The following is a 26,574-nucleotide window of genomic DNA, read 5'->3' as shown; positions in this document are numbered from 1 at the left end:
ACCAGGTAAGAAAACAAACAGAGAATAGTGGCACGCAAAACAGCACCTGTTAAGCTGACAAAGAAAAACATCCATTCACAATATAATTTTACATATATGTCATGGAAGTCATGCGGTCTCCCCACATTAAATGCTTTCTAGAAGCACATTTAACAGATATCAGTAGACTTCATTCTAAACAGGATATCTTCATTACATTTTCCTAATTATCTATATTCAGGGCTCCAGACTAACTTTTTTTTACGAGGCGCACAGTGGCCCCTAACTTAAAATTTTAGGAGTGCAAGCAGAAAATTTAGGGGTGCACACCAAAATCGACTTGCAAAGTAAATATTCACATTTCCTCTCATTTTCACTGTATTACTGATAAATACTTGCACAATAAATGCAGAAACTATGTTTTCAATTCACATTTTATAGTTCAGCAGTTGACACAACATAACAAGAAAAGAACTCAGAGTGCAGTACTCTGCCAAAGCTACTCAGTTGAAGCATAATTTACGACAGATGAAAACTTTAATGAAATTGACCTTGTGCTGAGCACAGGCATGTGTTATGCATGTGCATGTTATATATTTATACCAAATCACGTGTAAATTACTCTTATAAAGGTCTGCTGATCAATTCATCACTTTTTGCAAGCCTTTGTTTTGCTTGTGCTAAAATAACCGTTCTCTCCAGGCTTTTATTTTGAAGGCATATTTTAAATGCTATGGGCTTTTATTTTGTAACCATTCCAGCGGCACAGGAAGTGCTTCTCTAAAAAGAGGTTTCTTGACATGACGAAGACACTGCCGAAAAGTCAGAAAATTCACAAAGATCAAAGAAAATGGTTCCACGCTTTTTGCTGTCTAGCAAAGGATGTGTCTAAACTTATAAGCAGCTGAAATGAGGACAAGAAAGGAGTGAAGGACAGGAAGGTGAATTTGTTGCAAAATGCGACCATTTAGTCGCAGTCTGGAGCCCTGTATATGCTTTACTATTTGCTTAATTTCACCATACAAGGAGGAGACGAACAGGGAGAGACTCTGGGAGTTGAGAGAGAGCAGACCAGGGAAAGAGATGCTGTGCATTGCATTTCAAATAGAAGTCAAAAATGAAGTCCAAGGCCCATTTTTGGTCTTTTTGGTGCTCAGTATAAGGGGCTGGTTTACTCCAGAAACATACATGCTTTTTATGTGTATGATGAGGAGCTGCTGTATGTAAATGAGTCGTCTTTTCCCAGAAATTAGGGATATGATATGTTTCTTTTATGATTCCAGTGCATTCCTAGCCTAGCTGCGCTGGACCCAGGTCTGAAGACACAAGGGTGTAGGAACTCTCGACAGGGAGGGAGGCGGGCTAAAAGGTTGTCTTTCAAATCACTCTGCAGCAATTGGGTAGGTATACAACCAATCAGCGCAACGAATAGGCTGACGTAGCTCCTAGAGCGCCGGAAATCAGAGGATGCGAGAGTTCAGTGAAGCCTTGTTTATACAGTCAATGGGTGAAGCTCAAGTATATTACAGACATGTTAACAGAAAGATTATTCAGAGTCGGCACTAATGGAGGTCAATGACTGTTGTCGTTTTTGTTGTCGACCCTGGCAGAGCATTAAATTCGTTGCCGTGGGCTAGGTTAATTGTTTCCGGTTGTTCCTGTAAGAATCGTCCCGCCTTCTGACTCTACACTTCATGGTGATTCGTCGGCCAGTTTTAGGAGCATCCAACCTCGAGGCTTACCGAGGATAACTAGACCGACCCTGGCAGAGAATTAAATTCGTTGCCGTGGGTTGTCTAGCGCAGCTAGGCTAGTGCATTCCTCCTTTTACTGTGACTCAGCATTTAAATATCCTTTGTCAGATTGGATGGTTTAGTCACAGACTTTTTCAAAAAGTGTTATGCTTTTCTTTCACAAATGTGGGAATGAAATTGCGTTAAAATGTACAAAACTGTAAAATTTATCTTCCATGCCCTGTGTGACTTCAGACCAGCTTCAAGAAGTTGATTTCAAACTGTCCTTACCAAACAAGTCACATTTCTCCACAGTGCCCACTCATTTTTAAGGTCCCTGGAGGTCTGATGATGATTCCTGACACAGGAACAGATGAGTGCACGGTCATCTGGTGGGGTAGAAAGACGTTTCCTGCTGTGACCAGCTAGCAGTTTGGTAGAACCATGTTGGGCTTGTTTTTTCTTGATGTAATGAACAGCTGTGTTGGAGATCTTCAGTTTTTTCCACTACCTGTCTCTCACTCATGCCAATTTCCAGCAGTGCCAAGATGCTGCCTTTGTGGCTTCACATAATTCTTTTTAGGCATTATGTGAGAGCTGACAACTTCTGAGTTGTGCTACAGCTTGAATGTCAGCAGGAAACCACTCTAGGCCTTTGCATGTGCAGTGCTGCTCATGACATGAAATGGGCTCTTAAATACTCTGGGAATACAATTAAGGCTAAGCATGTCAAATAGGACATGAAGTATTACGGAATCAGCTGCATTTTTGTGGTGTTTATTGTATTCTTCAGATAATATACCTTTAGTGGTACCAGGCATAAAAAAAAAGAAATTGAAGAAAACAAGGCTGCCTTAATATTTTTTCCATAACTGTAAATGTTCCAGAAGAATGTAACTACTCTTTGATCATTTTTTTTGTTTTCGGTGTTTCGGGTATATGTTTTTAAAAATTCAATTTCAAAATTTTACAAGAAGGGAACTCTAGTTACAGTTAATGTTGATTGTTTTGGCACTTATCCAGACTAGATCCTTGCTTTTGTTGTATCTATTCTCATATGTACATAACTTTGGATAAAAGCATCTGCTAAATTAAACTGTACAATTCTAGATTAAAGTGGCGATGTTTTAAAAATACATTATATTATTGGAAAGAGTGGTTACAGTATTAAACAGTCAATATTCCACTCTCATCAATTATAATGTAATGAACTGTTTTGGCACTTATAACACTGTAAAAATATAGCAAAATCATGTTGACCACAGCTGCTTGTTTTCAACTGTATTTTTACAGGGTACATGAGTGTGTAGAACTGTAGGCTATAATGATTATTATTCTGTGTGCGTGTTTGTGAACTCTCCATGAACTTTCCTCAGCTTCTCAAATAAGTTTAGCCTACAGGGTCGACAAAAAGGGAGAACACGTTTCTGGTATAAGCAGCTGCGTGGTCGATGGAGGCCGGCCGTGCTACCTCATAATGACTGGAAGCAGCTCGCAAACCTTCGCCGACCTTTTTCTTCAGCCCTCTTCATCTCCTTGTGTCTACTAAAGCATGAACAGCCTCCTCTCTCCACCACCTCCACCTCCCAGAGGCGAACAAACAAATAAATAAATAAATCTCTGCTGCTGCTGCCTTAGAATAAAGCCGCGCTCTGATTGGACAGACGCCCTGGCTCGTGTCCACTCCGCGCTCTGACGTCACTACGCCTCACACGTCCTCGCCCCAGCTCGTGACGCAGCCCGGCTCTTCCTCCTGGGCGTCTTCCTCCCTTGGGCTGTTCCGGATGAGACGCCTCCCTCCCTCCGCCCCTCTGATCCTCTTATCAGCGCGTAAGCGGCCAAGATGGATGTTGTAAACCAGGTAAGGCTTTCAGGGGGCAAATCATCCCTTTCATTATTATTTCCACGAGCAGCTGATGTTTTAATTTACTACGATTCACGTTATTGTGTCGAGCGCCGTCATTGTAATGAAATTGTGATTTATTTTTTATTTTTTTTATTTTTGCTAGAGATCCACCGACCTTAGTGGATTTCACGCAGCGCTTTCGAGCGCTTGGAGTCGAAATCTTACTAATTGATGCGTTTGTGTAAAAATCAAACAGTAATGATAATTTTACAAATGCAGTGGTGAAGGCACGACTGAGCGCCATGTAACTGGACATTTTTTTTCCTCCTCTCTACCGATGCTGCTGCAGTCGATGTGAGAGCGCGGCCCGCTGGACGGTCCACAAATGTGTAGGATGTCCACAGACTGCTGCAGCAATGACATTTAGCCAAGCAAAGGAGACGATGTTATTCCACCCATTATCTCCGGAGATCTAATTGATTCACGTCGCTCACGTCTCAATTAGGCCGTTGTTGTAGGCGGGTTCATTTCCAAAAGGGGGGCCTGGGTGTTCGCAGATAGCCGCAGTAAAGGGCCGATCCGAGGACGGTCTCCTGCATCTCCGTGGCCACGATCAGCTTCTAAATGCTCAGTGACAAAAGCCATCCGAGGCTTTTTTTCCCCCCCAGTCAAAGGAGCTTCTGTGAGGGGCAGGAATTCTGTCAGTACATGCGTCATCTGCTTAATATGGATGTTTGGCATCCACAGATGTGGGGAAACAACGAGGATGAAAGTGAAACAGCATCACTGGCGCTGATTTCTGTGCGGCCATTTATTGATGCACGCAGGGACACGCCGCCTTCTTTGCGGTGTCGCATTCACCTGCGCACAAACCACCTCTCTTTGCCTCGTCAAATCAAGAGAGAGAGAGAGGATGGAGGGAAAATAGTAATAATAATAGTAATCGCAGGATTGTCTCATCAATAAATAAAATGAGCGCTGTGGAGTGTGCAGCAGCAGGGAAACAGTTAATCAGCTTTGACTAATTGTAATGCTGGAAGGAGCTCGCAGTCTCACACACGCGTACACACACACACACACGCACACACCAGAGCATTTGAAGTCAATATCAAAAAATACTATTCTGCTCTACTACAGCAGCCCATGAGTGCACACAGTTTCCCTCCCTTAATTCACTGGCAGATTGTTGTCATATAACCAACACCTGCAGGTGCCAGCAGTAGAGCAGATCAGCCTGTGGGCCATGAGGCTGAGGTAATTTGGTTTTATGTTTTTAATCAGCATCATCATATCATCAGGCTCGGTCCACTGAGAGGCTCCGAGTTCACACAGGGAGAGCTAAAAGCCAGTGTGAAAATGCTAAAAAAAACCTGCTGTTTCTGGTTTGTTTTGTTGACAGCTGGTGGCCCAAGGGCAGTTCACGATACTCAAGCAACCTTTGGGATTCATAAAAGCTCTACAATGGGTAAGTCTGCCATTTTACTCTCAAATAGGTGTCGATTTTTAATCAATCTCGCTGAATTTTAAAATAAAATTTCATTTTTGCGAATGAAAATGTCTAAGCTCTGATGGTTATTTGGGTTCTATATATGAATATATGTCTGTATGTATATGTCTCTTACTGACAGATGTATGACCTTCTATGTTGCAGAGGTCATAAAGCTACTAGTGTTTAATAATGGATGCACTCTTGGAGAAAAAGGCTCACAGTTGAACCTTCTCTCAGGAGGATTCACTGTCAGATATTCTTATTTGTCTTTTCACTAGGCGTTCCTCTTGCAGTCTTTAAGTTGCTATGTTTAACTAATAGTAATAATAGCAGTTGTTTATCACTGAGGAGCCTCTGATGGTTCTGGGGATTGAGGCCCAGCAGCCTGAGGAGGAGACACCAGCAGGATGTATCACGTCACTGTGGTAGTAGCACTGTGTCAGTCCACTGAGGAATACAAAGACACTTTGTTAAATCCTCCTCGGAGGACACGACCTCTGCATGCTAGTTCTGTGTAGTATGTTGTTTTTCATAGTATTATTCTAATGAGCAGTCTTTCCCACAAGATGGCAAAGCAGTCAAGCATTTCATTTACTACACTGTAAAAAATCCAATTGATTTTACTTTTTTTTTCTTAATTTTACAAATTCTTTTACATTTTTTGAAATACAGAGATTTTTTTACAAAGATTTTTATATAAAAATGGATATTTTCCAAAAACATAAGCTTCATTTGTGTAATTTTTATAAGTATTTACTTAATAACAGTGGTGAATCTATGAAATTTGTACATGGACATGCTATTTATAGATCTAATAAATACTGCATCTTTATGGAAGATAACATGTAAAAACTAATATTACACTTGATATGATCCAAAATTAACAGTAGCACTCTTTCAATCTGAAATCACATAACTAATTTGCCAACAGTATTTTAATATGCTTTTTTTTTTTTTTTTACAGGATTTGTGAGATTAACTTATCTAGTATAAGCTGACTAATGATGGGACTTTTGAAGCCTGATTATTTGCATGATAACATTACTCAATCATATAGATTATATAGATATATATAGATATTATTTTTAGATTAGTTACTTTTTAACTGAATTGTTTATACATATATTAAATTAAACATAGCCATTAAAAAGTCAAAAATACATGTCATGTACGATTAAGACTAGAAACTGTTTAAATTGTAAAGAATTATTTTATTGAGAAGGTTATTTTCCATTTTTAATAGTATTTTTGCTCCCAGGTTTCACTATTTTTTGCAGGTTTGTTTTTACAGTGCAATTTTTCTTTTACCTTTATTTAACCAGGAAGTCAGATTGAGATTAGAGATCTCTTTTCCAAGGGAGTTGAAGACAGGATCATCATTCTATAAATAGAACGACTAAATATTTTCATTTAGCTCAAGCATTGTAACATTTCTGTATTTGTATCTTAAAGTTGTTCTGTTTAGGGGAGAATATGACTCATATTCCATATTGTCAAAACTCAGACTGATAAGAGATTATCAGTTAGCAACTGTGGGAACTATTGTCACAGGGGAATTCATTTTCCAAGCAAAAATGTGTATCAGCATCTTAATTTGCTTCTTTTGTTGTCCTTTTGGTAAATTGAATATCTAAGCAAGCAGTGAGATGAGTTCATTGAATTGTGATGAGCTCCATGTCACTACTGCAGCCTATATATAAATAGGTTTTCGTTTCTGATGAATTTGACGGGTGCATAACAGCAAGCATTGACAGGCAGAACATTTTTTAGAAAAGGATTCAAAGATTTTAAAAGAATCATATGTTGAGTGTAGCAAATATAAATATTTATGATGTGCAGGAATGTGGAAATGTGCAAATTACTTGCCTCAGAATGTGCTAATTTACATAAAATTTGGGTGTAAATTAGCTCCATGTTGATGGTAACGGATCATTTAATATATGCATAAAATACGTAAATGTATTTGTGAATGAAAACTGAGAATTCTTTTGGTAAATCTGTCCAAATCAGGGTTTAAACAATTAGCTAAATAATAAGTCAGCAACTACAGCGATCATTTTGATAAGTGGATTATCCCTTAAGCAGGTTTTAATTAGCACCTTGTTGCTGATAATTGATCATTAAATATTTGCGTGTGGTGATATTGTGTGTACTTTTTGGGAGGGAGCGAACAGATGGAATTGAGCAGAGGGGGCCCCTCCTGTGTGTGCATCCCATAATTCCCTGCTTCTCAGCCTCACGTAACACAAACCAGATGAAAACGCGTGTGCCAAAGCAGTGTTGACAGAGCTCCACACTGTAATGGGCTCTGCAGAAATGCTGGGGAACAGTTGAAGGCATGAGTGTACTGCATGACTCTGTAGTCCTTCCCTGGAGCTGTGTGAGTGTGCCAACACCTCATCACTGCCTGCCTGGGTCACTGCAAGCCAACCACCAATCAGGAGCCCCGCTCAGGAGGCCAGGGCCCATGAATCATCTGTCAGCGGGCCTGCGTGCCTCAGCGTCAGGCCAGAGGAGGAGCTGCTGGAGCTGCTGCTGTTTCTGGATTAATATGGGCATGCATTAGCAGCAACACACTGCTTTTAGAAGGGCAGAGAGGAGCCAGAACTAAAGCTTTGCAGATTCTAGAGCAGAAAAAGATGCTTATGTAGAGAAGAATCAAACCTTTTCATGCTTTAGCAGAGCACAATACATGGAGCGAACGGTTTGTCAGCCGTCGTCTTTCTCACATATTGGAACTGAACAGATGAGAGTGATTGGAAATGGACCAGTTTAAATATGTGGGCCGGGAATGTGCGATCTTGCACAAGTGCCTGAGCACCATTCTGGTTCCATGTGTGAGATTAAAACAGTGTACTGTATGTGTGACTCATGTAGATTGGCCCACCTCCCCAACCCCACCCTCCGCTTGTCTCCGGGGAGCAGTGCTGACAAAGCCCAGATTTGATGGATGCTGGGAGACATTGAGTTCCCAAATACAGCTGATGTCGAGTGCAGCCACACAGCCGGCCTCCTGCCTCTCTGCTGCTGCCACAGGACGCTGCTGCTGTGTTGGATTTAATCTGCATTCAAATTTCTGTTCTGACTCATTCTCAGCGAGCATAAAAAGGCTGTTTGTGAGAACATGAAGTAGCAGCCTTATTCACTTTAGCTTAGTCCCTAATGTGTAATAAAGGTTGTTGGTTTTGCTGTAGCTCAGAGGGCTTTTTGTGGTTCCGACGCTCTGTGTGGTTATTACTCCAGGGCCTCTGGTGAAGGCTTACACAGCTTGTGTTTTTTTCTGTGCTTTTGTGCTTTGGGCATGTTTATATATATATTTTTTCTTTCTATACGTCTATTACATAAACAGTACAGCAGCTATAAGAGGTTCCACCCCTATCTCAGATGTGTGGTGCACATTCTTCAACAGAATCGTTGCGTGTTTGCAATGCCATTTTGTTTCAGTTTAGAAACGTGAAGTTTTAGTTTCACAGGATAGCCTCAAAATTCCGGTATCGATCAGGCTAACTAGTGGTATATTCACTGATTTGTGGATCGGTTTTTACTGGGGGACAAAGAGACAGATTGTTTGATTGTGTATCTTCTCAGCACGGAAGAGCTGACAAGCATCCAGCATACCAGGAGGGCTAGAGACCAGCCTCCGCCTCCTCGCTGTGTGATGCTGCCAGTCGTGTTACCATGGCACCTAACACTCAGCGTGCCACCATTTCTCTTCTCAGCCTGCCTGTCCCGCTCCTCTTTCTCCTTCCACTCATCTGTCGTCACAGACTCTTAACTGTGCTTCAGGGGCCTACCATTTAGATTCCAAACGCTGATTTTTATCCAGGCTAGTGGTGCTGCTGTAGGGATTGCAGTGCCAGGCGGTCTGTTGCTTTGGTTCCGACTCGTATATCTCAAGAACTATCAGAGGGATTGGTATTGAATTGTATTCTAACACTAGGTGGTGATTGCCTGACTTTTCCTCCATAAAATTGACGTTTATGGTCTTAACGTTTAGCTCCGACATTCATGCGTCCCCCATGATGAACTGTATTAACTTTGGTTGTCCCCTTGCTTGTCATATTAATTTGTCAAGCACTTTGCGTAATGGCCAAACTAATGGGACTCCCACACCTTCTCCTCTGTTGTATTTAGCAAATGTTAGCATGCTGACGAACAAAACTAAGATGCTGAACATGATAAATATTATACCTGCTGACATTAGCATTTAGCTCACAGTGCCGCTGTGCCTAAATACAGTCGTACAGAGCTGCCTGTGTGGCTACAGACTCTCAGCAGTGTCTCTTTACATCCGTGTCTTATGTTTGCATACACAGACTTGACAGCACTAATGATCGTGTATTTTGCACTTATTTTCTATGTATTTTATGTCATGATACAGTAATGATGACCAAAAAGCTACATTTTCATCCAAAAGTGAAACTAATTAAGAACGTATGTAGCATTGCATACATTTATGTTTAGCTACACTGTAAAAAAAACAATTCTGTTAAAAAAGAAAGAAAACAATGAAATCTGGAAACGGTGATGCCAGAAACAATACAGTAAAAAAAAAAAAATGGTGAAATAATGTAACATTCAAAGACTGTAAAAACACAGAGTATATCTATGAAATAATTATATTTTTAATTGACTTGCATGCAGTAAATTAAACGGTGTTTTTTATGGCGACACATTGTGAAAGACTGAATAGCTTTTTTGTAAAAATATAGTCTAAGCTTTTTTTTTTAGTTTGAGTCAACATCTAAACAGGAAAAAATCTGTAAAATAATAGCTGAAAAAATATTTACCACATTTCATTTAAAAAACAGCAAATATCTGTAAAATAATCATATTTTTGCAGATATGAACACAATAAAAGAAGAGAAGTAAAATTTTTGCTCCCAAAAAGTACTACTATTTGTAAAAACGCATATTTATGATGTAGATATTATTTTCATTTTTGGCCTGTGGTTTTTTTTTGTTTGTTTGTTTTAGGGTAATCATGCAATTGAAAACATGTTCTGTGACTTTTACTAGATATTATCTATAATGAAGAAAATAAACTGGTAAAAGTCTGTAAAATAACAGTAAATTGCTCAAAAGATCATAGTATAAAAAAAACTTTTGTTCCTTACAGTCTACATGTAAGCATAGCAAAGCAACATTTTCTATTCATCGTATCAGTATCATTGAATTTTGCATGTACTACTACTGTCAAATCCACCAAAGCAGTAACGAGGCTTGTTGTAGAGATGGTCTCTTACCTGGAGAATCCAAAAAGAGTTTTTATTTTCTCCAAAATATCTCAGAAGAAGAAGAAGACTGAAGGCCACATGTTGTTGGCTTTCATATCGATCTGGTTTAAATGTCTGAGGGACAGTGAAAGACTGGGAGCACTAAAACCTTGAAGAGTCTAAATATTTAAAGCAGTTAGTGGTATAAGACAGTTATACCAAACAGGATGCGCTGGATGGTGTATATTTATAGAAAAACATACAGTTCACCGCTCACTATGTTAAGGACTGTGCTTACGCTGCAGTTGCTGTACATGCTGTAGATATTGATTAATTGCACAGCTGCTGCAGCATTTGATGCTGGTATTCTTGAGGTCTGGTCTTTAAACTGCAAACACAGCATAAAACGCACTTTATATATAATTTTATTGATTTAAATGTTGATTTGTTATATGGGACAATACTCTGACAATTGTTAAGACTACCTTGACTGAAGAAAATGTAACCAGAGTGGCCTCTTTTTACGGTGCATTTAGAGTGCACAGATTTTGTTTGGGTTCTAGGATTAAAATTCAATAACTTATGGTGGATTTTTGCTCTGAAGTTCCACTACAGATAGCAAACATTTATATATGTTTCTGTTAATGTGTAGTTGTTAATCATTGTCTCATCTCCTCTTTCATATATAATGCTGCCTCTTTTGTCACATCTACAGTGATTTGCATTGATTAGTAAAACCTGTTAATTAGTCTCTTACTAACAACAGGGAGGGAAGGTGTTTGAGATGCTGGGAAAGAATACCAGAAAATTAAAAAAAATAAAAACAAACAAAGGAGGATGAGTAAAGTGACCACAATGAGGCTCGATTTCGGCAGCTGCTGAGCGTAAGTCGAACGAACGAGCCTCCTACTCACATTAGCTCAAAGATTACTGTAAATAGTTTAGTGTGTTGATGCCTGCAGCAGGTAGACAGTACTACAGGGCTGCAGCTAAGAGAGGAGTGGCGTGTCCGTGTGTGTACGTGCGTGTGTGCATACGAGATCATGTGTGGGGGTGTTGCTGTGAGCGTCTGTGTGTGTTGTGGCTGCTTTACAGTAGCTTGTAGTTGAGTATTTGGTGACAGATGGTAGAGCACCTCAGTCAGATTAATAGCTGGATTTTCCATCCAATCGGATCTGGCCTGCAGCGCCGGGAGGGTGTGGTAAAAATAGTCTGACTTGTCTAATCTGCGTGTGTGTGTGAGAGAGAGTGTGTGTGTTTATCGCCATACATGTCTGTTCGTGCCTGCAGCAGCTGAGTGCATCGGAAGCACCACACTGGCGATCTCTGAACAATTGCATACAAAAGAAATACAATAAAACAAATGCAGGGGAAGCAACAACCACCTAAAAATGTGCCGGTTACCATGGCAACAGGTGCAGCCCTTGCTGTGTAACCTGGTGATAACGCTGCATTGATTTGCACTCTGTGTGAATTTATTAGCAGCTCTCCATGATTGGTGGATCTCGATTGGTCTGCTGGAGACGTTGCAGGTGGCGAAGCGCAGTCTGCAGCGTTCAGCTTTCGTCTGGAGAGTTTTGTTAGCGTGGTTGTACCATAGAGGATGAACTGAAGTACAACCACTATATGTGATTGTGACCAGACTGACATGGAGGCATTATGTGTGACATAAATGCACCAATTTTTGCATTTTCTGTTTTGCACAGTTTGTCTAAAGGTTGCTTAGATGAGTTCTCATATCCTGTGTTTTTCTCCCACAGATCTTTGCAATCTTTGCCTTCTCAACATGTGGCAGTTACTCTGGCATGTTCAAGATGAGTGTGGAGTGTAAAAACCGGTCGGAGAGTGACCTAGGCATTGAAGTAGAATTTGAATATCCGTTCAGGTATGTATCACGTTGTTGCTGTCTCCAGTGTTGTAGAATGGAGAAAGAAATTGTAAAACTGCACAAACTTGAAATGTCCATGAATCAAAATGAATCACTTGGGCAATAGCTTTAATGTAGTTATATAAACAAAATGTGATTTGGAAGTTGCCTTTTGAAGTTTTAACTGGTTCTAGCACCCTATCATATCAGAGCATGAGAGTGGCAGTGATCTTCACAACATTTGGTATGAATTGTGTAATTATAGGAAGTTTGTCGCTGAATTGTAAAATATATACACTTGATGAATTAAATTGGCATATTTACATTCCTAATTTATGCAACCATTAGCTTGGTTAAAAAACTCATTAGCCTGGAGACTCTCAGAGATTATAATAGGATTTACAAAAACTAGCTTAACACTTTTAAAATTGCTTTTTAAAAAAAAAAAGTACATGAAATCATTTATACGACTGTCAGATCTGTTAATTAAAAATGGAGCTTAAATATGAAATCCTTTAGGTCAACATGTAGACTGGAAATGGCTAACATGGCTCAAACAATCAAGAATAATCTACTACATTGTAAAAACTGCAAATTAAGGTTAATTAGTATTTATGTGTAAAACTTAAAGGTTACTGAGTTCTTATTTTTTTTAATATCTGTAAAGAGTCGTTCTGTTTTTTCCATTTCTAGAATTTATGCTAACGTCTCCTGGATGTTGCTACATATTCATCCAACAGCCAAGATTGGAGTGTCTTCCTTTCTAAATTTAAGAAAAAAATCCCAAAATGTTGTTTTTAAATATTGTACTGTTGTCATTTTTACGTATTTGTAAAAACTGTTAGCCTGAAATCCCCGGACAAATGCGCAAATTAGCTTTGAATTTCTCAGTTAATTATTTATTCTGAAGGGGCATTATCAACACTTGTACAACAACCAAATGAATGAATAAACCGATGTGCAATTACAGCAATAAAATGTGTGTACAAAATGTGTCATAAACCTGCCCCATATAAATGATTGTGAATACCTCAGCACGGGGAAGGCCGGATGGAAATCTGTTTGAAGCAGAAGGGGCATTCTGCCAGACCAAATGAAACATGAGCTAACAGATTCACCTGATTCCCAAACTAAAGAAAACTGTTAATATTTAAAATAAGCATAATACAAAGGTTGATGCTACAGGTACGGACGGTACGGACCCGTACCTGTAGCATCTGTACTAGAGGTACGGACCCGTTAAGGTCACTGAAGAGCTGGCGATGGTTAACTACTATTTGCTGCACATTACAGGCAGTTTATATGAATGACTTTGACGGCGAACATTGTATAATTTAACCAAAAATACACCGTCTCCTCTCACACTTTAGACAATGTAGTTTTTACGCTTTTAGACGCTGTGTCTAAATTGTTTGACGTCCAGTTCCTATTAATTAGTTTACCGCGTTCAGTGGTGGAAGCGGCTGACGAACTCCATTGCAAATGTTCCCATTTAATTTCGGACGCTAATTTACAAGATAAAGTTAAGGATGTCGAATATGAAACAAACACTCGTGAATGGTGAGGAGCAGCTCTTTAATTCGGCATGAATTTAAAAAACCCACAAACTCGATTTACTGTGATATTGTGAGATTTGTTTGTGGTTATGTAACTTAGCCATTCAACAGAGTCCGCTAACATTAAAGTGACTGACGTGCAGTGTCTGTATTGCCAGACGTAGAAAATACGTCAGGGTTTTGTTTAGGTTGTTAATATGTAATAGTCTGTCGCTACTTTTGAAGGTAAAAAAATACTTGTAGTTTGCTGGCTGTTAGTTCCGCCATTTGTTTTGTTTGCTGTTTGTGCTTTATTAGAACAGGGTCACGTGAATAAAAAGTTTTGCTATTTTTAATAGTAGTGCTGATTTCAACCCCCAAATCGCTGTCCGTGAAAAAGTCAGATAATGATATTTATAAGACAGTATGCATGATAGAAAAGAGAACAGCAGATGACTGACATGACAGGCTCGGCACGCAGATTCACCTCGAATCACGGAAGCGCCTTCATCACTCGGATTACCAAGCCGGCTCATTAATATTTATGTACGTCGGATTACCAGCCAATCACAAAGCGCGTTCATCAGCCGGCTCATTAATATTCATGTCCGTCTCATTAATATTTATGATAAGGGAAAGTGCCGTATCCGTAGGCCACAGGCTACGGGTACGGGTCCGTATCTGTAGACACTACCTAATACAAATGGTCTCCCTCTGGAGTTAACTGAAAAGGGCTGTTCGCTTACAATAAAAATCTGACAGAGCTTTGGCAGTTATTTAAAGAAGAATGGGGTAAAATTACAGTTTCCAGATGTTCCTATTTACACCAGCTCAATGCTGTAATTATGGCTAACGGTGCATCTACTAAAAAGTGGCTTGTAGGTGGTGAATACATATGTAATCTATTATTTTACATTTAATATTTTTAAGTCATTGGCATTGCTTTAAAGAAGTCTGTTTTCACTTTGGCATGAAAGAGTCTTTTTGGAGTAAATTCTTGTCAAAACACGCCAAATTAAACTGATCATGATTCAGCATTAAAAAAGCACTACAAAGGGAAACTTTCTAGGGGGTGAATCTTTTTATAGGCCTTGCAGCTCTACATACTCACCACTGTTACCCCCTTCATGACATCGCAGCATGTTTCACATATACAACTGTATCACCATCTGCCATATTTTCTCAGCTCTTCTTACACTTTTTCCTCGCTGTCTCTCTCTTTCTTCCTCTTTGTGTTGCCCTCTTCAGGCTTCATCAGGTTTACTTTGATGCTCCAACCTGTAAGGAAGGAAGAACTGAACGTCTGTTCCTGATCGGAGACTACTCCTCTTCAGCTGAGTTCTTTGTCACCATCGGTGTCTTTTCCTTCCTCTACTCCATGGCAGCCCTCTCTGTATACTGTTTCATCCTGGAGAAGTACCGTGAAAACAACAAGGGAGCCCAGACTGTGAGTTTTCTTGGCCCACATAGAGCTTACCTTTATGTTTGATGTTTAGCAGTGGTTTGCTCTAATAATGATTACATTGTGTTGCTGATCCCCAGGACTTTGTTGTGACGGCAGTATTTGCCTTCATGTGGCTGGTGTCTTCATGTGCTTGGGCTAAAGGCCTGTCAGATGTGAAAACAGCTACCGATCCAGAGAGGGTCATCGCTCTCATCGCAGCCTGTGAGGAACCAGAAAATCGCTGCCGTGAGGTCTATGATCCCAAGGTCTCCGGCCTCAACACCTCCGTGGTAGGTCCCAAACACTTCCCTGAACTAAACAATATGACGAGTTTATGTGAGAAAAGTAGCAGTGAATAACTACGAGAACTAATGTTTATCTCCTTTCTGCTCCACAGGCTTTTGGCTTCATCAACCTGATCCTGTGGGTAGGAAACCTGTGGTTCGTCTTCAAGGAGACCGGCTGGATGGCTGCCTTCGCTGGAACATACGTCCCATCACAGGAGAAGCAGCCCGCCCCTGATTCCTTCGGCCAGGGAGGCTACGGACAGCAGGACCCCTATGCCGGCTCCCAGGGAGGCTACCAGCCCGATTACGGCCAGCAGGGAGGCTACAACGAGGATGGAGGCTACAGCCAGGGCTATGAGCAGCAGCCCACCTCCTATTCTAATCAAATGTGAGCCCGCCCAGCCAAACCACAGCTGCGGGATGGTGAGTGCTAACATGAGCAGAACACATGGACAAGACTGAATAGTATGCAGATCCTGGAGGCAATTATCTAACATGACTTTCAATTTGAACAAAAAGTTAAGGGTTAAATGTATTATGACAGTTTTTATTATTCAGTCTAACTCTAAGGGCAAAGTTTTGGTCCTTGGTTTCCTTTTACATGCTGCCTCTTGGGCACATGATCAGCAAGTGTGAGTTGAGAGGATAACTGCCGTACAAATGATTTATGATCTTCATTAATATTAAAATATTTTAAGATTACCTAAAACTTAAGTGCTCAGAACTGATCAACACTGACGTATTAATAAATAAAGACACTAATTTCACCTAGAGATAATAGACAAAAAAAATGACATTTTCATTGCCAAAGATCTTCTTTGTCTATTTTGAAGGAAAAAACTCAGTTTTTTTGCGCTGGTTATCTTTCCAAAGGCAACTTTAGATTGTTGGGTTTTCTGTTTTCTGTTTATAATTCATAAGGTCTCTACCTTACTATGCTAAGCACTGTGACATTACATATGTTGTGAATCTGTGTTACATAAATAAAATTGAATTGAACTAAATCTTTTTCACATTTCATACACCAAAAATCCAAACAGTAATAGGTAGATAAATAAATGAGGGAAACAATAATTTGCTGCAGCCCTACTACCAGATGCTCTGACATCTCAGCTGCAAATTCTGATGCTGCATTTAGGAAGCATAAAATAAATGTGACTTTAAGCACCAGAAAAACAGCAGCGTGGGCTGTAATTGTTCCTGCTGTCCAAACAGGATAGGAAGAGATCGAATCTAATGTGATTACAATGTAGGGGAATCTAGAGGACAAAGTCAGAGGATTTACCAGTCTGAGCTTGCCAAACACATTGGGTATCTTCCAAAGTTACGGACATTTTGATACAATATTCCCTCTTTTGTGTCGCTATCGGTGGAATTACTGCCTGAAATAATGTAAAAGAGACTTTTGCACTCAAAAAACTGTGGAGGAAACTCACTTATTTGCACCAGCCGGACCTACAGTGACTATAGTTAATATTTATATATCAATAAATTTCTATTACAATATATCAAATGACAATATAAAAACAATGTGACAGGTTTCACTCCCAGTCATGAACCTTCGGTCTGTAACTCCACTAAGCTTTATTGAGTTTTATAGAGAACCTCAGACCATTGTTAATTTCACTACTTTGTTGCACAGCCATTCTTCTCATAGTGCAGTTTTCAGCAAAAACACTAAAAAGCCACTGTATACAACCTGATTAGACAGTTAGTGTCTCCCTGGGAACACAGTGAAGCATTCAGCAGCTGAAGAACTACATTTTTTGCTCAACAGTCAGTGGAGACTGAAATAAAGTAAAAGAGAGAGAATATAGAACACACATTATAACCTGCAGGTGACTACAAATGAATGATCATATTTTATTTCTGTATCTGTAGGATTTAAAATTAACTGTTTGCTGAAAATAACAGCAGCTCAGTCGTTTAATATGTCCGGATTGTGTTTGCAACTTGTTCTTTCTGCCACAAAATCTAGAATATGAGGACACAATGCACACCGATATGACAGTTATCTGTCAATTACAAGATAGCCTCACCTTCAAACATACCTTGTAAGTCTATTATACTCTAAATAGAACCATAATTTTCTAAATTAGCTTTCAGCTTTATGGGAGGACATTTCAAACAAGTGATAGAACCCATAAAATCATTGGTAAAATGTTTACTGCAGTAACAAATCAATGGAGAAGTAATGTCATTTTCTTGTAGACCTCTACACAATCTGACCAGATGAGTTGCCCCCTGCTGGCTGTTAGAAATAATGCAGGTTTAAGACACTTCTGTATTAGCTTCACTTCTCTGTAACAAGCACTTACCCCCTTGGTATTTTTTCCTTTAGCCAGTTAATGTCAATTAAAATTGTAAAAGGTAAACAAGTATGTGTAAGTTTTCATCCACTTCAAGCTAGTATTTAGTAGATGCACCATTGGCTCTTTGATCTGTTTTATTATTGTTATTATTTATGTATCTTATTCTTCTTTGCAAAACAGTCAGGTTGCCAGGGATTGTGAGTACGTAGACAGTCCTTTTCAAGTCCAGTCACCAATTCTCAATTGGATTAGGGCAGGGGTGTCAAGATCCGTTCCTGGAGGGCCATTATCCTGCATGTTTTAGATGTTTCCCTCTTCCAACACAGCTGATTCAAATGATCAGGCTCGTTATCAGGCTTCTGCTGAGCTTGATGATAAGCTGATCATTTGAATCAGGTGTGTTGGAGCAGGGAAACATCTAAAACATGCAGGATAGTGGCCCTCCAGGAACTGAGTTTGACACCCCTGGATTAGGGTCTGGGCTCTGACTTGGCAACTCCAGAACCTTCTCCTTGTTTACTTCAAGCTATTTCTGTGTAGCTTTGGCTGTATCCTTTGTTTTACTGTCTTTCTGGAAAACAAATCTGCCCACTTTTCTTGCAGACTGCATCGGGTTGTCCTCTAGGATTTGACTCTATACATTAATTTGCCCCTACCTTCACTAACCTTCCAGTGCCTGCTGCTGAGAGGCATCCTCATATCATGATGCTGCCACCACCATGCTACAAATGTATACACAGTGGCGATGGTGTGTTTGGGATGATGTGCAGTGTTTGGCATCCATCAAACGTAGTGTTTATTCTGACAGTCAGAAGCTCAGTTTTGGTCTCATCAGATCAAAGAATCTTATTAGTTGACTTCAGAGACTGTAGTTGAGACTTAATATGAGCTTTTTTCAACAGTGGCTCTCTGTTTGCAGCTCCTTCCATTTGCTAATGGTGGATTTAACTGTATTCCAAGAGATAGCCAGCGACTCGGAAACTTTCCTGTATCAATTCCCTGACTTGTGCTTTCCAATAACCTTTTCACAGAGTTGCCTGAAGTGTTGTTTTGTCTTCACAATATAGTTTTAACCGGGGTACAGATTCACCAGTGACTGCACCTTCCAGATACATTTCATTGCACTCAGATAATCACCATTTCACTAATTGTGGGACTTCTACCACAAATTGGCTGCACCTTTCTTAAATTATATGAGTCACTTTAGAACAATTAGAAGGAGATGAATACCTATGCAATGACTTATTGTAGGCATTATGTTTTTAATACTGCAAATATACATATGGGAATGACATTATTTCTTTATATAGATCATCATTTTGATTCCTTATTTACATTCATGTGCAGTGATGAGTGTTATCTCTAGAAATGGTGACTGTGGAGGTTGTTCAACAGGTTGAAACGTGTTTGTGTGACAAAGATGAAAGGACGATGGCATAGCTGCGTGATAAGGAGATAGGGGTAGCTGGTTAGTGTACATAGCATCTAACTTGCAAAGCAGTTTATGACACAGCTCCCTGCTAGCTCTTTGATCTCATCCAGCTGCAGTATTCTGTGTACACTTAACTGCTTTACTTGCTCCTTCAGTTCCACTACGCCCCAGAAGTCTTAAAACTACAGCAACAGAGCTTTGTAACGTAGTGCTGGGAGGCTGTAGAACACTCTTTCTGCCTGCTAAAACTGCCCTCCAGCAGTCCTGAATGACATAGAAATGTCTTTCTAGAGCCCTTAGCGTCATACTATATTCACACAGCAGAAGCCACTGCCTTGCACTTTGGCTTCATACTGCTCTTTGTATGTACAGAATACCTGCAGTTTACTTGAAAATGTATCAGCCATTTACCTTGAATGACACAAAACAATCTTTCAAAGTTAGAGCAGTTTTGGTTATTACTGGATGGTGAATAACAGGAAAACATGGCTGTTACAAACGTCCATGGACCAATCAGACTGTTGCAGCACTGGAGTCAATATTTGATGAAGACATCTAGTTTTGTTACTGGCTGCTGCTGTTCATTGCAGCATTGTATTAAAGCGACCAACATAATGCTACTCACATTGCATGTATGTTGTTAATGACAGATGTCTGTAAAATGTTTCTTATAATTTTGAGAAAGAAAAAAATATTTATGCCTCATAGTCCACTTTTTAATTGCTTTTCTTGTACAATATTTTCCTCATTCACACTTAAAGTCATGCGTTATTTAGAAAATATCTAATACATCAGATCAGGCTTGTGCAAATGGATTCACAGTTCCACATTCTGATGAAACAAATCTGTAAGTATTGCAGCGTTGAAAATATAAGCTCCAGTACACATAATATTTACTTTATGGTAAAGTGTTTTTTCTTACCTGATAGTCAGTTTAACTTAGCTTAGTAACTTTGAATAGTTGAAGTAAAATATTCCAAGATACTTCTTACCTACAGCATAAAGTCTGGGATTATCAGTTGTCCCTGTGTAGTATGGTGGCAGGATTGATGGATCTAACAATAAAACCCACACTTGGGGAATTTAACACTTTAAAACATGGCTTGGAAATAAATAAATTGCAAATAAATTGTAACGGGTGATAATTTAGTCATTAATATTCAGATCTTTCAGTTTTTGTTCTACTGTCTTTACACATATAGAATTTGACACTGGTATAAGTTAAGCTAACAGTATATTACATAAATATTATTATGTTCATTTTCATTTCTTGGAGTTACTATGATTAAATAGTCTGTCAGAGTCCGTATCATCTTTTAATCCCACATTATTTTGAGCCATGAACCCTTTTCAGATATGAGATGCGTAACATTGCTGTGTCATCAAACAGTTAAAGTGACGGCATTCTATCATTCAGACACACGGCAATATTGTGTTAATGTTCCTCACAGCTTTATTCACACATATCCTCCACAGTGACAGAGAGAGCGTGTGATATTCGTCATACATGAAAGACTGATCAGTAAATCAAGAGACGTGTAATACATAGCACTGCACTTACAAACAAAGGACTAAATGGAAACTAAGAGCAGCTTATCAAACTGTCGAATAATTCCTAGCCTCGTGTATCTGTGATTACCTAAACACTGAAAAGTCTGTCACTGTGTGATAGTAGTCTAACTGGCGCTTAACAACAGTAAAAAAAAAAAGAAATTCCCGACAGCTGTGAGGAGTCAACCTGAGGAATGCCACTATGTAACAAAGGATTAAAGTGTAGTTTATGTAGTGTGACTGTGTGTCTGATGTGACTAGAAGTACACAGTGTGACCTGCTGTTGGATCCTGACCAAGCCTGTCTCTATGTCAGGGATTATTTAGAATCAAAAGAAACTAATGAAGTTCCCGCTGCTGTTTGATGCTGCAGTTATTTAATAAACTCAGAGGAAAGACTCCTACAAACAGCTGGAAACAACAAGCTAAACTTCAGCCCCTGTTAGTGCTTTGTTAAAACCCAGATTACATGTAATATTTGTGAGTCTCTTTCACCTGACCTGTCACAAAATCCTACGTTGCAGTTTGCAAGAGATGTGAAACTGAAGAGCAAAGTGAATGAGAAAGGTGTGTTGTGTAATTCTGGCACACAAACGTTCTCTTTCGCAGTCTACGTGATATTTTTTGGCCACTATTGGTGCTGAAATGTCACAAAAATCCTTCCTCAAATCACTTCCCTCAACTCAAAATATGCTGCCTGTGTGTGTAGGATTGTGTAATATTGCCATCGCAACTTTTCCGGAAAAGGTGCCAGGGCGCACGCATGGAAGCATTCAGAGGCCAACGCTCTTGATTTGTGTTTGAATACATGTGACTCTTCTGACGCTACATTTGCTGTGCATTTAATGCTTTCCTTCATTCTCTCTCTTGCTTCTCTGTCTTTCTCCCTCTTCCTAGGGAGATCTTGTGATTTCGGAGTGTGGCTCTCGACCACCACCTGCATTTCCACACTCCTCTGTTTGTCTGTTTGTGTATCTGTGAGTTGACAGGCGGAGGGAGGGAGGCATGGAGGGCAGACACTGGTGGGGCTGGGGAGGGGATCACCACCGGGGAGGCAGGATGTGGGGTGGGGGAGGGAACATGGGTCTTTGCTGTAACATGATGTTTATTCTCGTGATGTATTTAACTGTAGAAGACAACAGAGGATTGTCTGTTTGGTTATACGAGAAAAACTTGAATACAAATACCAAAACATTCGTTGATGAACATTTAAGAGAAATCTTGTGATGGAAAAGACTTACATTTATGGGGAAAAAAAAAAGTTGTAGTAATATTTAACTTGGGAGAATGTATTTGTCTGTGCTGTGTAAATATCAACATGCTGATATATATGATTATATGTACACAGTTGAATAATTGTGCACTCCATATTAGTTGTTATACAACAAATGTTGAGCACAGAGTTATTCAATTGCATTTACTTTGGTTCTGTTTAGGAGCTCACATAGTTTAGCCTTTGCCTTTCAGTTCCTTTAAACTGCTCATACCACAGTCATGTTTTTATTTCCTCATTTCAGAATCTGAACATCTTTTTTGAATTTTATTTTTTCTATTTGATCAGCATTACTAACAGGATTTAAGATGTGGGGTGAAGGCTGCTGAGAATGAGGTGATAAATGTTGAAAGGAAAACAGAAGAGTATTATCTATGTAAAAAGTGAGCAGAGAAAGAGTGATATATAGTAACAGTAGTTGTGACTTTATGTTTTTATATATTTTTTCCATCAAATACCACTGTCAAGAGAGGGTGAATTCTTGTGATACACTGATGTATAAAAATCAAAAATGCATAGGGATAAGAAAATTAGTGAGCATGGTAGCATCTCATATTTGCTGTGCTGTTTCAGAAACTGCTGTAGTGCTATCAGTGTGTGAATCGGGGCAGTGAACAACCGTTTTAGTGATGTGTGTTTGTTTATTCGTTTGGATTTATGTGATGGCATCAAACTAATTTTGTCGATGAACCTCGTCCTGTTTTTGATCGCCTTTTATGTGGTCCAGAAAGTTGTAAGACAGAGTTATATAGTTTTTTAACTGGTGTTTCTATCACACTGTAATCAGTGACGTGCATACTCACATTAACATGAACTGTAGGTAAACAAGAATAAAGTCTATTAAATTTTAAAAGACCGTGGTCATGCCAATGGTACCAACATATTATTGAGGCAGTCTGAACAACATGTCTGCATATATACGTTTCCTGCATCCTCAAACCTTCTTTATCTCTTCTATTTCTGATGGCAAGCTGATTTACTGCATGCATTATACTTCCTATATCCCAAAGCATCCAGAAACATAATTAAGAGGCTGAGGCTCAAAAGCTGCAGGAAAGTCTTAGACTATACAGTAAATATCCTGGTATGTTTGATCCACCGTAGTGCTTAGTGCACAGCACATACTGAACTGCAGCTCCGCTATATTCTACTCAAAGCACAAAGTAAGTACTGCAATAATTATTATTACATAGATACACCTTCCTAACTGCCAATCCTCTGTTTGGAAATCCGAGATCATGTTTGCCAAATGGTAAAGAGATGTGTCTTGATTGGTAGTTTTGCTTCCACAGTCCTCATCAGGATGAGTTGTTTTCCATCTCCAGTATATCGGTCCATTGTACAGCTTTTGATTCAGTCATTTTTTTTAAAAATCAGGGTTCTTTGATTCAGGCCGTGTAGAAGCACCTGGCTTTCTCTCCTCCTCTAGTCCCCCCCAAACTCTGTTTTTTCTCTCTATCTTTCTTTCTCTTTCACTGTAGCTCTTATAAATATGCTGAAATGAAATATACTCTGTTGTTAGTGGTGAATGATGTCTTGTGGTACTCTCTACGCCTTTGGATAGTGCTGTGTTTATTGTGTATGATGTATACATATTAGTATTTATGATGATAAGTCAGAGAAAAAAAATATCCAAGACTCTCCAAAATTCTGCTGTATTCTTAATATATGGGATCCATGTGAAACAAAATGAAATAAACTTGAAATTATTCTGTTGAAGGTTAAAAGGTGTGTTTCTGTTCATAAGAGTTTTTTTGTCTTTTAATATACATTGTTAGAGTGCATTTTTTTAAGTTTGTGAATGTTATTATCAGCAATATTAAATACCTGTATGAGAAAATAAAAATAAATGTCAGAATTATGCAGAAAAATGTGTGGAAATCTTAAGGAGGTAGTTGGGACTATGTAATGATGGTACAGTTTCAGTAGTGAGTTCTAAAATGTCATTTGTGGTATTTCTGTTACTGGCCTATATTTCCATGTACAGCAGGCAGTTAACACCATTTCAAGCTGGGAGTGAGTTTGCAGGTTAGTATGACAGAACAACAAAACAGGTTGTGGATAGACCCAGAGTGGTTGTGATGAAAACTTTTTCTTTCCTCTCCTTAAAAATAGTGCTAGAAAGACTATAATTTAAACAATCAGAGCCTATCACTATGGCAAGCGCAGAAATAGTGACACAATTTTAAGCTTAAGCATATAACATAGAACAACGATTATATGCTCCTGAATGTAATACTCCCATGATTTAACCCTTACACACACATACACACCTCTGTTATCACTACGTGGGTTTTATCACCTTGGCTGTTGCTATGGTTGCAAATATGCCTGTCATTACAAAATAAGTTACATACTAGAACTTTACTGTCTATTTAAACTTGTCAACATACAAGGGTGCTTCAAAATGTTCTTGGCCTCACCAGAAAAGGTCACAGGAGAAAGACTGTTCTTCTACTTTAACTTAAATGCACGTTATCCACCAATATTCAAACATCATTCATAGAAGAAGGCCACATGTCGAGCCTTCAGATTCTCCACAACAGCATGCATGACTTTATCATCACTGAAAACGGTGACTGCACAAGTGGAATCACAGTTTGGGAAACAGAAGTCAAACAATGTCAGGTATCAACTGGAATGAAATGTTGTATGAACACGGCTACAAAATGACCCGTAAACAGCAGAACTTACTTAATTTTGTCTATCTCTGGAAATCAGAGTGTCTGTGACGGCTTAGACAGCGTGAAAGACACTGCATAACATCAATCTCTATGGATGGCATCCAAGAAAAAAGAACATTGCTTGCTTTACAGAACAAGACTGTGAGATTAAACGTTGCGAAAAATAGTTGCAAAGAAGCCTACACAAGTACATTTGTATAAATCAAATGGAATCCAACAGGCTTAGTGTGAACAAGCACAGTGAATGCATAGTCCTGACAGTAAAACACAGAGGTGGGAGTGTGATGATATGGGGCTCATAGTGTTGGACCATGACATCTTTGGATAGCATCATAAAGACTTGTGAATAAACCAGTACTCGGTGAAAAATGACTCCCAGTCTGCAGAAGCTTGGCAGAAGAATATCTGAATATGATAGGGATCCAAAGCACACTGCCAAAATTATGCAAGAGCTTCTGAACAAGAACAAAGTAAAAACTGTGATCTGGACAAATGTGTTGCCTGACTTGAATCCAACACAAGAGAAAGAAGGAATGGCACAACCCTTTTGAAAATATATTTTTTGAAGAATGGCAAAAGATCTCATCAGAAATTTATGCAACTCTGGCATCCTCCATGCAGAGGAGGATTGGGTTTTTCATCCAAAATAGAGGACACAGAAAAAAATCAAGATCTGAGTCTCAGGACTGACTTTGCAGCATTGGGATTTTACTCTAGGGCCTGTATTTTTAATATAGCAAGACTGAGCAGTCTGTTTTTAATTAATAATTAATATTACATCAGAGCAAATACATTTTAGTCCAACTTATAAGTAATGCAGTCACTGTTAGGTAATAATATTTGAAATGATTTCTAATGATTTTTGATGAAAGATGTAAGGTGGACCCACTTCATGTGTGATAGATAGATAGATAGATAGATAGATAGATAGATAGATAGATAGATAGATAGATAGATAGATACTTTATTAATCCCAAGGGAAATTTTCTCCATTTTTTAATCTGACATATCACTTGTAACTGTAGGTGTCACTTAAAGGGGAACTTCGGTTTTTTTCAACCTGGGGTCTGTTTTCATTTGTCCTTTCATACATGTGAGTCATGGAGAAATGAATTTTCGACATAGCTCCAGTATTTAGCCAGGCAGGCAGCTTAGCAGCTCAGCTAGCGAAAAGTATGGGGCAACTTGCCCCCCGCGCTAACGTGCTTTTTTCCCCCCACACTGACCGGCTCGGATAGTCTCAACGAGTGTCCCACAACATACGAGAGATGAGAAGTGAACGAAAACCTCCACATTACTTGGCGATCGCTCTTTGTTGTGGTCTGTATCCAAATCTCAGGACGCTAGAAAGCAAATCTTGTTCCGAAATCGCCAACACCGGTGTTTTGCCGCGAGCTCTCGCGCGATTTCGGAACGAGATTTGCTTTCTAGCGTCCTGAGATTTGGATACAGACCACAACAAAGAGCAATCGCCAAGTAATGTGGAGGTTTTCGTTCACTTCTCATCTCTCGTATGTTGTGGGACACTCGTTGAGACTATCCGAGCCGGTCAGTGTGGGAAAAAAAGCACGTTAGCGCGGACTTTGACGCGGGGGAGCAAGTTGTCAATACTTTTTGCTAGCTGAGTTGCTAAGCTGCCTGCCTGGCTAAATACTGGAGCTATGTCGAAAATTAATTTCTTCATCACTCACATGTATGAAAGGACAAATGAAAACAGACCCCAGGTTGAAAAAACTGAAGTTCCCCTTTAAGAGTACAATAATTCTATCTCATGTGCAGTACATTAATACCATGTGCAATACTGTAATTTAAATTGCATTCTCATTTATTTTTACACAATACTTTATTTACACTGTACTTATTTACAGTATACTTTTTTACCTTCACTTTTAACATATAGTACTTTATATTTTTTAGAATTTCTCAG

The 26,574-nt window shown here is 39.2% G+C and overlaps 1 protein-coding gene across 1 annotated transcript; it reads left to right on the top strand.

Moving 5' to 3' along the window:
- The first annotated feature begins 3,439 nt into the window (after positions 1-3,439).
- On the top strand, positions 3,440-23,690 carry sypb (synaptophysin b). Its single transcript, XM_022187750.2, has 7 exons — positions 3,440-3,573; positions 4,958-5,023; positions 12,024-12,148; positions 14,914-15,112; positions 15,208-15,399; positions 15,507-15,819; positions 21,588-23,690. The coding sequence occupies exons 1-6, from the start codon at positions 3,556-3,558 to the stop codon at positions 15,786-15,788; spliced, it is 882 nt and encodes a 293-aa protein (XP_022043442.1). The 5' UTR covers positions 3,440-3,555; the 3' UTR covers positions 15,789-15,819; positions 21,588-23,690.
- Positions 23,691-26,574: the final 2,884 nt, after the last annotated feature.

This window comes from Acanthochromis polyacanthus, chromosome 6 (assembly GCF_021347895.1).
Source record: "Acanthochromis polyacanthus isolate Apoly-LR-REF ecotype Palm Island chromosome 6, KAUST_Apoly_ChrSc, whole genome shotgun sequence".
In the NCBI taxonomy this organism is placed as follows: Eukaryota; Metazoa; Chordata; class Actinopteri; family Pomacentridae; genus Acanthochromis; species Acanthochromis polyacanthus.
This window is presented reverse-complemented; position numbering and strand designations above follow the sequence as displayed.

Bases quoted from the DNA above. Each gene is read 5' to 3' on its own strand.
- sypb (XM_022187750.2), top strand. The intron at 5,024-12,023 runs GTAAGTCTGCCA...TTTCTCCCACAG, and splicing joins TCATAAAAGCTCTACAATGG to ATCTTTGCAATCTTTGCCTT. The intron at 15,400-15,506 runs GTAGGTCCCAAA...TCTGCTCCACAG, and splicing joins CCGGCCTCAACACCTCCGTG to GCTTTTGGCTTCATCAACCT.